A 12,480-nucleotide genomic window follows, 5' to 3' on the forward strand; every position below is an offset into this window, starting at 1 on the left:
TTTTTTTCAGTTTAGGATTATTTGTGAATCTCATCTTATGAATACAAAGAGAAAAAAGTTACGCAGAGACAAACAAAGAAAGAAGAATAATAATCAATCATATTTTATTCACAAAATGTTTCCCTTATTTATAAGGGAATGGTATAACGATGATATCATATTTTTTTCTCATGTTTTGAAGGGGTCCTTATTTGGACTTTTGTTTTTTTTGCAGTTTTACATGTATTGTCTTGTCGGCTGACTACATTCCGGCTCGGTCGACTAAGCTTAGTTGGTTTCGGGTTGACGGGATCAACTTGGTCGCTGAGCTTGGTCAGTATGGGTCGGTTGCTGCTCTTGTCTAGCTTCAAGATGATTAATGAGGAGCCACTAGGGCGTCCATAGGATGGTTGGAGATAGTGTGGAATTGAATCTTCCATTAGATCAGTTTTAATGGAGAGTAGGCTATCGCATCGGGTCAACTTTCATGTAGTAGTTGTCTTAGATGCTTTTTTATCTCATTTATGGTTGATGGTTCGTGCTTGGATCATCTACTTGTATTTTTGTTCGCCTTGTGGCATGATTTGTTTTGGCCTCATTAGTTTGACTCGTGTGGCTTTGCTCGGTCAGTCAAGTAGGCCTCAATTTTCTGGTAATGGGTCAGCCTTCATTGTACTCTTCCTTTCAAGACTGCCAGATCTCTTTAAGATCAATGTTGACACTTATATGATGTGCATATTTTAATTTCTTGATTTTCTTATTTTTTGGAAGCGACGCTGCAATAAGAACAATATAATTTAATGTAAGAGTATATCACATTTAATTTTAATTAATAATTTGATGATTGAACTCCCTTGATTTTGATGCCTTTTATTCTTATAAATAGGGAGCTATGGCACTCATTCTCATTCCTAATTGGCCTCTAATTGGACTCCCAAGTACAAAGAGAGTTCTTCATTTAGCTTTAGGCTTTGAGCTTTGAAGGAGTGGTTGTGATGCTATGGAGTCTTTCAATTTTTTTGATTTTTATTCACATTCATCTTACCAGATAAAATTCTTAGCTCGCCTCAATATTTTGAATAAAGTGGCGCACTTATCACCATATTTTGAGATGGATCGGTTTAGATCTTCGGTCGCAAGGATATGATGGTCTGTACTGCTGGTCTTGAGACCCTCTTCTAGCAAGTTGTCGAGCTCAAGGGGTTACTGTCAGATGCTTATGATTGCCAAGAGATTACATATGTGAGACTACTCGAGATTGCCCCAAACAATGACTATGACTTTTTCACACGAAAAACTTCATAGCTTCATGATACGTAGATGTGATGGCCCTAAAAGAGTTGAGCAGGGGACAATCAAAGATAGAGTTGTGAGTAGATGGTGAGTTGATCACTATAAAGTAAGTATACAATATTGGTGAATTGTTTGTCCTTTTCTCCCCATGTATCCAATAAATTGATGATTCCCAACACCACCTTTATCTTGCTAGAAAAATCACAGTGGCATGTTCGCAATAATTAGTAGTTCACTTTTGAGGCACATCTTATTAAACACCGACTTATAGACGATGTTCATTGAGCTGCTAATGACGATGAGATGTTATTGATATGGTAATTGGTGGTTAGCAACGTCACAATAATAGTGTCATTTTAAGGATTACCCTTTGAGGGCAAGTTATCACTAGTAAAGATTATGGGAGGATGTGAGTTATGTTTCGGGTGCCAGGGTTTCTGGATATATCTTTCTCGATCGAAGCTTCCTAAGGTTGGCTCGGTGGAATAAGTCTTCATCCCCTCCAATGATGGCATGAACTACCAGCGATATATATTTTATGGACTTGGACTGACTCGTCTGATATTTCTTCAACTGGAGTATTCCTCTACCACTGGGTTGTTGCTTTTGGTCGCATACATTCCTTCAATTTCTCTAATTTGATTAACTTTGTGATTAAGCTCCAGAGGTGTCTGTAGTTATCTATGTCATGGTCGTGGTCATGATGATAGGCACGGTATTTCTTGGGATCTTAGGATCACGGAGGTGAGCTTCAGTCTTCATTGGAGGCGCTCTCTTAAAGTATTCTATATTTTATATGGCCTCTACTTCCTCAACTATTGAAACTCTCAACAGAGTTGTTTTGGGGGTTTCACGGTTATGTGGTGGACGCACGACATACCGAGCTAGACACTGGAGAGGATATCAGATCCTTTGGTGGTGCATTCTATCAATCATCCTATGATCTTAAGGCAGATAAGCGTCTTTGTATCGAAGATGGGTGGACGGATATGAATTGTATCTTGATCTTCACCCTTCTTCTTAGGTGATCCTTTCCTTCAGGTGACAAGTGGAGGATTCTAGTTTGAAAGAGAAGGGGTTGGCGTTATACTACCCTGTGAATATGTGCTCGTTGGTCAACTTCAACAACTCTTCTAGCATCTTCAACCGCTTCAAACCTACCGCGTATTAGAAGGGTCCTTCCTTTGGCCCTTGAGCTACATCAACATGGGCCACTGTAGGTTTCAGGTCCCACACTTCTAACATCTTCATTTAGTAGTGGGTGATGAATGAGCACAAACTCTAGCTCTGTCCCTAACAGAGTTGCAGAATGGCCTACAAGCTCTTTTGAGGCTATTGGGCACTAGCAAATTATGTCATAAACATCTGCTTGAAATCAACGAATAAGGTGATTACTTCCAGTAGTAATCCATTAAACCACCTGAGGGCTGACTTCCTCGATATAGTAAAGAAAATATGACATTTCAATGCATTGATGATTCTCAACAAACACGCGATCAACTCAAATGTGGCTATGTGGTCAGTTAAATTGGTCTGCCCCTTGTAGGACTCTAGCATTAGAACCTTTAATTGTTACAGAAGCTCTACTCAGAGATTTGCCACAAGAAAGCATTCTCTAACTGATGAGGCAGCTTTGTACGCCCGAATTGATGTTGATTGATCAGTGTCAACCCAACACTATCAAAGTATTAGGAGCCAACTTCTCTCTTCAAGCCTATGGGAACTCTTCTATCGTTCGGTGCTGACACTTCATCTCGGGGCTGTTGATCTTTTTCTCGGGTTAGTGCACCTCACATGACCTCCAACGTTTAATCCTTCAACGCTTGGATTTGTTAGGCTATGAAATTTCTAGTGCACTCCATATTTTCAATGTCTCTATTATGGAGTTTTTCTCCTTGACCCACTCTTCTTCTTGTTTGTGACATGATCCATGCTTACTACAACTATTAGGTTGTTGAATTTGAGATTCACTATGAATCACACCCAAGGAATATGGTATAAATAAAGAGAGGTGGAGAGAGAAAGAGAAAGGGATGAACAGTAATTAATCATACCTTCTTCACAAAATGTTTCATCTATTTATAGGGGTGGTACAATGATAATATTACGTTTTTTAATATGTTTGCAAGGGAAACAATACTAGTTATTTTTGTATTTTTACATGAATCGGTTTGTTGTCTGGCTACTTTTTGGCTCGGTCGGCTAAACTTAGTTGGGTTCGAGTCGATGGGATCAATTTGGTCGGTATGAGCAAGTCGGTTGATCTAGCCTAGCTTTCAATCTTTGATCTCTTGTGATAAACCTCTGGGGCATCCATGGGATGATTGGAGATATTTTGTGTCTGGATCTTCCTTTGGATGTACTTTGTTAGAGAGTAGGCAATTGCATCGGGTTGGCTTTCATGTAATGGTTGACTCCAATGCTTTTTGGTCTTATTTTTGGTCAAGTGTCCCGTGCTTGGATCATACAATCACTTTCCTGTTTGCCTCGTGGCCCGATCAGTTTCGACCTTTTTCGCATGACTTGTATGGCCTCACTCGGTTTATAAAGTAGGCTTCATGATTTCCTGGTAGTGGGTCAACTTTTATTGTACTCATTCCTTCTAGATTGTTCGATCTCTCTAAAATCAGAGTGATGTCTTTTTGATGTTATATATATATATATATATATATATGGATATGTCTTTTTTTTGTTATATATATATATATATATATATATATATATATAAAAGGCATTAAATATATAAAAATTAAATATCCAAAAACAATCAATAAAATCGTGCAATAATTTAGTATAAACTTAAAATTAATAAATATTTAATTATGAAATAATGAAAAAAAAAATCTCTCACAAATCACATCAAAATCTCATAATTCCTCTATGTAAATAAAGCATAGAAATAGGAAATAGAGATAGCTTTATTACAAAAAGAAAATGCTCCTCCCTTCATTCTTTTTTAACTACAAAATAGAAAGCATTATAATTTGTACAGCCGAAGGACTGTAGCTCGGGTTCAATATGAGAAACTAGATAGCTCATTTAGCTCGGTTGAGCTACTGGCACGACCAAAGGGTGATGCATAAAGATAGAAAAAAATATATTGAAGCTCTCTTAGAATTGTGTGTAATAATGGTGGAATTAAAGGATAACACCACACAAAATTTGAAGATTCTTAGTTAAATAATTGAATATGATATTAAGAATAATACACTACTTCAAAATATAAAAATATTATTTTATATTGGATTGACCCACTAAAAATTTCTCTCATTACTCATTTAGGTGAGATTTTTTCTTAATTCTAGAGAATAAGATCTCCAAAAAGGCAAACCCCGATAAATAATTACATCCAATGATAAGTGATCCGTGATGACCACCCAGGGCTTGTGTCTTTGTGGATCTCAATATTTTGAAATCAATGTTGTTAATTGGAGATCAAATATAATATCTCAAATTGGAACAATTATTTTCAAAGATCAATGATAAAAAGTAATAAATGTTGGAATATTGTGACGCCATGTGGCACTCTATTCTATCATATTTTGGGTTTTATCTTTTTGGAAATGGAGTTTCATTTTGATTAAAGTTTTGTATTCATGAGTTGAAAAAATGCTTAGAAATAAACCTAAATGTGTTTGTATTTCATCTACATATGTATTTATATATGTATGTATATATATATAATGCACAACATATGGCCTGTTGGTTGGCGGCTTCAGCGTAAGTCCCCTCGGTCCCGGGTCGATTCCATTTGGCTCGAATTAGCACATATGGGGTCGACAGACACATTTTTGCCCATCTTTTATGAATATATATATATATATAGATTGGCGAGAGGCTATAAGATGAGCCTCTCAACCAACTTCATGTGTCTAAGAATTTCATTCTGCACATAGGCGGGATTGAGCCCGTGCCCTCAAGAGTCTTACTAACTCTACCAACCAAAGAGTCACGATATGCGACACAAGATAATATATATATATATATATATATATACACGCACATACTATTTCTAACATGATTTTGTAGCATGAATCCTTAAAATTCGATGCAACCATGAAAAATTTTGCCACAAAAATGAGCATGACAAAAGCAAACCAGTATAGAGTGTATGACAGATAAGAGAAACAGAGAGAGAATACATGAAATAAATTGGTTCATCAGACAAAGGGCGTACCACCACCTTTCAAGGGAGGACGCCGGCCCTTTCAACAAAGAGATTCCATGTTTACTCCGCGTTTTCCTTTGGGATTCTTGTCGTACATTCCAGAGGTGATGAACAAATGCTGAAGTTTTCCCACCACACTATTCATGAGAGATTTTTGTGCTTCTGTGGCGAAAATATAGGGAGAATCTCGCCCAACTTATGGGTTGTTGTTGCCTCACTTCTGAGAGTTTCTTGGGCTCGTCTTCCAGGGACATTCTAGCTTCTCATCAAGTTTTGGTTCATTGGCTCAACTTTCAGGTATATTGTATTTTCCCATCAAATTTTGTCTCTTGGGCTCGACTTTCAAGGGCAAAGTAACTTCCCATCCAGACTTTCCTCTTGGGTACTTTCGCATCGAGTATTGCCTCTTCTACTCGAATGGCATGGGCATGATAGCTTCCCATCGAGACTTGCCTTCTAGCTTGTTTTCTAGGAGCACTTTAACTTTCTATAAAGTCTTGTCTGCTAGGCTCAACTTACAGGGATATTATTCATTCTTATCAATTTTTGCCTCTTGGGCTTGACTTATAAGGTTATGGTTGGAGAGCTTGTCTATCACTACGAATGTATGTTCTTTACTAAGTTGTTAGTCTAAGCATGTTTGTTGACGATTATAGACCGTGTTGGAGCAAAGTTGAAAGGAGAATCCATTAAGGATGTAATGCCTCATACCTGTTCCGGGTTGTATGGATGAAAACACTCGATGACATTAACATGTAATAGACAAAGTCATCCAAAATCCACCAAGGATGGTTATCCTATCTTATTAGGTTGTTGGTTGAAGCTTTTATTTGATGACCGTAACATGTTATAAAAAAAGTCGAATAAAATCAACAAAAGATTTTGACCTATCTGATGTTGTTAGTTGAAGCTGTTACATGACAACCGTAGTCTGTGATTATAGAGATCGAATTGAGTCATCTGGATCGATTAAGCCTAGAGTGAAGTGTCAAAGATGCTCTGTGTATCTTAAGACGAGGCATAAATTGAAATGGATCATTTTTTTAGAAATATGATTGTTGCTGCTTTTGAATCTATTGCTCCTCAGTGGAGGCGTTTTCCACACGAGCATGTAAATCAACCAATGCATTAAGCCTTAAAAAAATCAATTTCCTGATCTCGTTGAAGAGGAACTTCAATACAATAAGGGAGGCTGAAAAAAATGTTATTTGCAATGTAGATTGCCCTCAATTTAGGAGCAATTTTCAAAGATTTATTGTTTGAATGCAATGTGATATGATTACCCTACCACAGGCATGCCTGAAACGTTACGTGAGCAACTTTTCAATATTGCAGTGAATATTGCCTCCAAGTCTAGAAGAAATTGTGAAAAACTATGTCTAAATAGGTTGCGAGAAAACAACCCCACTACAATCACGCTCGACACGTTGACGTGAACAACTTTTCATGACCACATTATATGTTACACCCCACATCGAAAAATGTTTCAACGATGAACTTTAATCTGCAAAGGATGTTTCTTAACTAATAGGATCATATACATTATTGGGAAATGAAGTAGGACTCAATTTCTCAGAGTCGAAGACAGTGCCGAACGGGACTTCACTTCTCAAGAACGCGCCAAAAAATAAAAATAGAAATAATAAAAAGAAAAGCATGGACACATTCTCAACCTTCAAATAGCACATTTTTTTTTAAACTTAATTTAACTTACAATTATACATTTTGAATGTATATTCTTAAATATAATGTCCATGTAAATAGATGAAAAAAACAAAATCTTCTTAAGATTTAGAACATGTCTATATCAAAAGGGTATTCAAAACCTAGAGGGTCAACCTTCGAACTTCAAGAAATCGCCAAAATAACAGCTATATTAGCTATTTTGGATTTATACGCTTACTTGATTTAACTTTTGAACACGATAGGTGTAATTGTTTTAAGAACTATTATCCAATTGTTTGATTTTGATTGATCTCAAAATGCAGTAAAATATGTCTTAAGCAACTTTCTAGGCATTATTCTGGTCAGTAACCGAATGATTTTAAATATATTTTCACAAATATATAAAAAAAAATCATTGATTTTCTAATTATATATTCTTAAATTTGCTTATTGCATACAATTAAATAAGCATAATTGCATAATTACTATAAATTACACAAATAATTTTCAACTGTATCAAATTTATCCAAAAACAAACTAATAAAACAGAGCAAATTTGCTGCTTAATCTACTTTAATTCTAAATAATTTTGTATAGGTTGGGTCCAAATGTTTTAACATCCAAAAACAATAAATCTTACATATTAAACATTTATCTAAAGCATCCAAACCAACCAAATTCACACCCATACATGACCTGTCTCATCTCTCTAATAACGTCAGACACCTTTTAAGCCTTTCCAAATCATGAATTGGGCAGCAACATCTTAAAAGATAAAGTCACGAAAAAGCACCATCTATTTTCGGTGTGTGGTCCTCTAAAAAGCGTAGAAAGTGTAAAACAAAAGTATGTTGCCTTTACCTGAATCACCAAAAAAGTGTAGAAAATGTAAAACAAAAGCATGATGCCTTTACCTGAATCACCAAAGCGACTGATTAACAAAAGCTAATACATACAGACCAGACCACCCAATTCCTATATATTTACATAGCTAAAACCTAAACTTTATTCTTTTACATTTATACCGCCCAAATCTTTTATATCACAGCGAAAATATAATTATTTTAACTTTTAAAAGGTGAAATACACCCTTTCATGCATGGATAAGATGGTATTTGTGTAAAATACAAGTTTAAGTTTTAGGTATGTAAATACAAATGAATTAAGTGGTATGTATGAAAATCTTCCGTCTATCTTTTCCCCACTAGCCACCAAAAAACAAGTCGGCAAGCTAACATTAATTGGCATTGGCACATTGGAAATTAATAGCATAATAAAGTCCACAAAATTTCAAAATGGGGAAATTTCTTATCAAACCACTTCAGGATTAATTATGTGGCATTTAAATCAGCTTTGAGTAGAGTTAAATATATGGAAATAAATGTCTAATCAATCAAGATCTATATTTAACTCATGGAAGATTTACATACAAACCACTCAATTATTGTGTATTTACATATCTAACACCTAAACTTCAGTTTATACATGCAGGCCATCTTACAATGCATTAAAAGGTGTATTCATTTTTTATGTGAGATGAAAGCTTTGAGAGGAGATGTCAGATATGTAAATAGATAGGAATTGGGTGTCATGTATGTAAATGCCCTTTATTCCTTAAAGGCTATAAAACTCACGAGGAAGGCATGAAAATTTCACACGCTGAATCTTTTTTCTCCAACTTAAATGTTACAGGAGATGCCATTACAAGCCAATGAAAACAAAATCCACCGCAATGGAAGAACTCTCTGATAAAGCTGACATATCACCACAAACTTATTGCAAACACTAAATCAAGGGTAAGAGGAACCCTTAATGTAAAGATAATCAACAGTGGCAAGAAATATGGTTTCTCGTCCTTGTAGTGTATAAAGCTACAATTTTCAGACTCCACCAAAAATATTTAGCCTACAATGTAGATATATTAAATTTTAAAAAGAAAGCATAGAAAAATCAATAAACCATCGGATGCATGATGTTATGGCAAAAAAAACATAAGCAACCAAAGTTCAAAAATTCATTAAGTTGTGTAGGCGCAAATAAAACCAAATTAACTATCACATAAATCAAGTAAAACTTCAAGCTCGATGTCACTTTAATCTTACTTCATAATGCACCTCAGAATTCAAGTAAGGTCAACCAATCAACAAAAATAATAATAGACAATCCTATAAAAGGCAACAACCCCACCAAAAAAAGAGACTTCAATAGCTTTGACTAAACTAAATAAGGCAGAAGACTATAAACTCAAATAAAAAATTAAAACCTGAGATTTAGACTAAAAGATTGGTACAAAGTACTAGAAAATGAATTTTCCTGGTAGTTAGATGGCTTCAAACATTGCAATCAATTTCAATTCTTCCCAACACCATACTCCAACAGTCTAGAAAGAGCAAGATATAGAAACTTTAAGAAAAAAAAAATTCCCTGTAGATCTTATCTAAATAAAAAAGATAGAAGAGTTTAGATTTTAGACAATCTCGTGAAAGATTTAGATTGTCAGATAGAGCAACCAAACACAAACCTAAAGCTTGAATAAGCTTTCAAAGCATAAACTCAGCTGAATTGTAATGGATTTAGTAAATTCTGACAGTTAAAACAACTGAAAGATCGTGTACTCTTTACAGTTGGGATGAGATGAATACAAAATGAAGCTGAACATGAAAGAGCCAAACATGAAGCGCATCACAACAAACCAGAGAAATAAAAAGCAGAAATAAAAATGATTAAAAGAAGATTCTTATCAAAAACAAACATCATAATCAACCTGCCACGAGAAGACATAACATGATCAAAGTCAGAGCTTAAATAATAAAGACCACCAAGCAATTCATAACAAGCCCATACATGCAGCAACACAGAAACCACTTTTCCAAATCAGAAGGACTGAGTTCATAGGACTAAGACACCCAAAGCACAAGACATCCAACCTTGATGGCAACATAGAACAATGATGATGAGAGGCGATATAAAAGTATTAGGCACAAGGATGTGCATCAAATCATACCTTTCTGAACTCATCATCAGTGTACTATATCTTGTCTAGTTTCTCCGCTTTGACAACGGGATTGGCTCTGGCAATCGCATCCCTAGCTGCGGTGCGGTAATCAAACGGGCATTCATGCTTGTCGGAATACCTGTGTGCTGCACAGAATAGATTACCGCAGCGGCAACTAAAACCAGTTAACCCAACACGTTTCCTACAAGCACTGCACCTGTTGGGGCCTTCTTTGGCCTTTCCTTCACAGCCATTAGTTGAGGTTATATCATTGGTAGTCTGTAAGACAGCAGATTTAGGCTCGACTACATCAGCTAATAAGTCTAAATTGCCATCAAAAAGCAGATCTTGAACACTGCTACTTCCAGAACCATTCATTGCACAATCAATGGATGAAGCAGCCAGTTTAGCCTGTTCCTGCTTCAAAATGTGATCTTTGTGGCACTTGGAGCACATGTTCATGGTTGCGGGGCTTCCAAAGAAGCCACAATTGTTGATGCAAAGGATAGGCCTTTCTGATGCTTGGCATCCAGCCTCATCATGCTCCATATCTAACATGAACAACAACAAAAATTTATAATTTCGGTATACATAGAACACCTTTTAAAAAGGAGACGGCTTTAAATATGAAAGTTGAGAATCCAACGAATAGCCCCAATAAGGAAGAATTATATAGTTTCCGTATAAAATAATTGTAGATAAACAAATATTAGTTGGAATCCCAGGACGCAGATACAATAGCAAGCAACAAACACAGAATAATCACATGGCCATCTTTACTTGACATAAACAAAGGTTCGAGCTTTCTACAACAGAAGGAAACACTTTAACAAAAGGAATAGCATATATCTCAGACCAATAGGTAACAAAACAAGTAACCAATATATTCTGCTTGCCAGAGGCGCAGATCAAAATACAGAAAATTCTAATTTTAGCCACGAAAATGATCAACAAGAAACGAACCAAATATGCACAACTAAAAATCGCAAAACACATCTGCCTTGCTGAGCATCCAAGATAAGAAAAACGGGGCAAAAATAGATATGGGTTCTCCTAAAATAGATGGAAACTAGAGAGAAAAAGAACCCTAACCGAGCAATATCCAGTGTACAAGTTGCAATTAGAAGATAAAATATTAGTTCTCCTAAAATAGAATGCCCTTTTAGTAGCTCAGAAGACATTTTTTCGGCGGCTAACAGAAAAAAAAAAAACATTAATTAAAAAGCCAAAGTAAACCAACCAACCTGTTCTTGCCACAGAAGCTCCCTTCCCTCTGCTCCTCCTCCGTTACCGATCTCCTATAAGCCCACGCTTGATTCCTGCTTCAAACCTAAACAATCAGGCGAAACAACATCAATCAGACATGAAACCTTCCTTCCACGCCAAAACACCAACCCATATGAAGCAAAGAATCGATTATATCGATGAACAAGAAACAGAGAAACAAGAGAGAGACAAACCCTAACCCAAGAAATCGCCTCGGTAACGCGGAGCCGTGAGCAGGGAAAGCTGGGGGAGGAATCGAAGAGAGCTAAAGAAAATGGCTGGTTGGTCAGCATTATTTGCATCAAAACTGGAAATAAAAAAATAAGGTAAATAATATAACTCGAGAATAAATATATATAATTTATATTCTGCTCCAAACCAAAATATTAGCCGTCCATACTCGTGCAGTGCAACAATCGTGAACGTTCATTATTTGCCCACATGATTGAACTCCTTAAGCTCCAATGTTCATGCGGAACACTTTAGTTGCTTGCCTGATACGAAACGTTTACCCAACAGGCCTCGCTAGACACGAAATCGGAATCGGACAAGGATCGGTAGTCTTAACTTGCCGGCTCGAGTCCATGAGCCAGATTCGGATTTCGTGTCCGTTGTCGGGTTTGTGTCTTAGCAGCGAGAAACCGCGATGGCATGCAGCTTAGATAAGGCAAGGGTATTAAATATTTTTCTCATCTTCCTTCCTCTGCCTCTTCTCGAAAGGTTTCCTTAGATCTGAAAGTTAGGTTTTTCGTTGCCTTTTCGATCATGAAAATATATATGGTGGCCCCATTTTACATAAAATTCTAGGAGCTGTTCGTCTTTCACTTTTCATCAAAAGAATTTTTTTATAAGCTTTCATGTTTGCTCCAATCAAACAGAACTTGTATGCTGTTTCAAATGAAGCCTTAAGAGTCCTTAGATCATGTGATGATGCAATTTTCTCTCAATATTTTAAAAAAATAAAAAATTTACGTGCACATCACTCAAAATTGATGAAATTACATATTTCCCACTAAATAGTATATTTACAACTTTCACACCAAAAATACTTGATATCCAACGGAAATAACAGTTTGTTTACTCCATCTAATCTCGCACCAAAATTAGCAGGAGT

At 36.1% G+C, this 12,480-nt stretch overlaps 1 protein-coding gene across 3 annotated transcripts; it reads right to left on the reverse strand.

The window, feature by feature from the left end:
• Positions 1 to 7,678: 7,678 nt before the first annotated feature.
• On the reverse strand, positions 7,679 to 11,670 carry LOC110038401 (zinc finger A20 and AN1 domain-containing stress-associated protein 4). 3 transcript variants are annotated; one of them, XM_020743236.1, is made up of 4 exons: positions 11,567 to 11,670; positions 11,345 to 11,430; positions 10,110 to 10,651; positions 7,679 to 7,966 (listed from the first exon to the last, which is right to left on the reverse strand). In XM_020743236.1, exon 3 carries the CDS (start codon positions 10,647 to 10,649, stop codon positions 10,134 to 10,136), a length of 516 nt encoding a protein of 171 aa, XP_020598895.1. In that variant the 5' UTR covers positions 10,650 to 10,651; positions 11,345 to 11,430; positions 11,567 to 11,670; the 3' UTR covers positions 7,679 to 7,966; positions 10,110 to 10,133. The 3 variants fall into 3 exon arrangements, with proteins under 3 accessions (XP_020598895.1, XP_020598894.1, XP_020598896.1); XM_020743235.1 differs by lacking the exon at positions 7,679 to 7,966 and having other exon boundaries at positions 9,845 to 10,651; XM_020743237.1 differs by lacking the exon at positions 7,679 to 7,966 and having other exon boundaries at positions 9,845 to 10,651; positions 11,561 to 11,657.
• Positions 11,671 to 12,480: the final 810 nt, after the last annotated feature.

The sequence above is a fragment of the Phalaenopsis equestris genome, unplaced genomic scaffold (assembly GCF_001263595.1).
Source record: "Phalaenopsis equestris unplaced genomic scaffold, ASM126359v1 Scaffold232764, whole genome shotgun sequence".
In the NCBI taxonomy this organism is placed as follows: domain Eukaryota; kingdom Viridiplantae; phylum Streptophyta; class Magnoliopsida; order Asparagales; family Orchidaceae; genus Phalaenopsis; species Phalaenopsis equestris.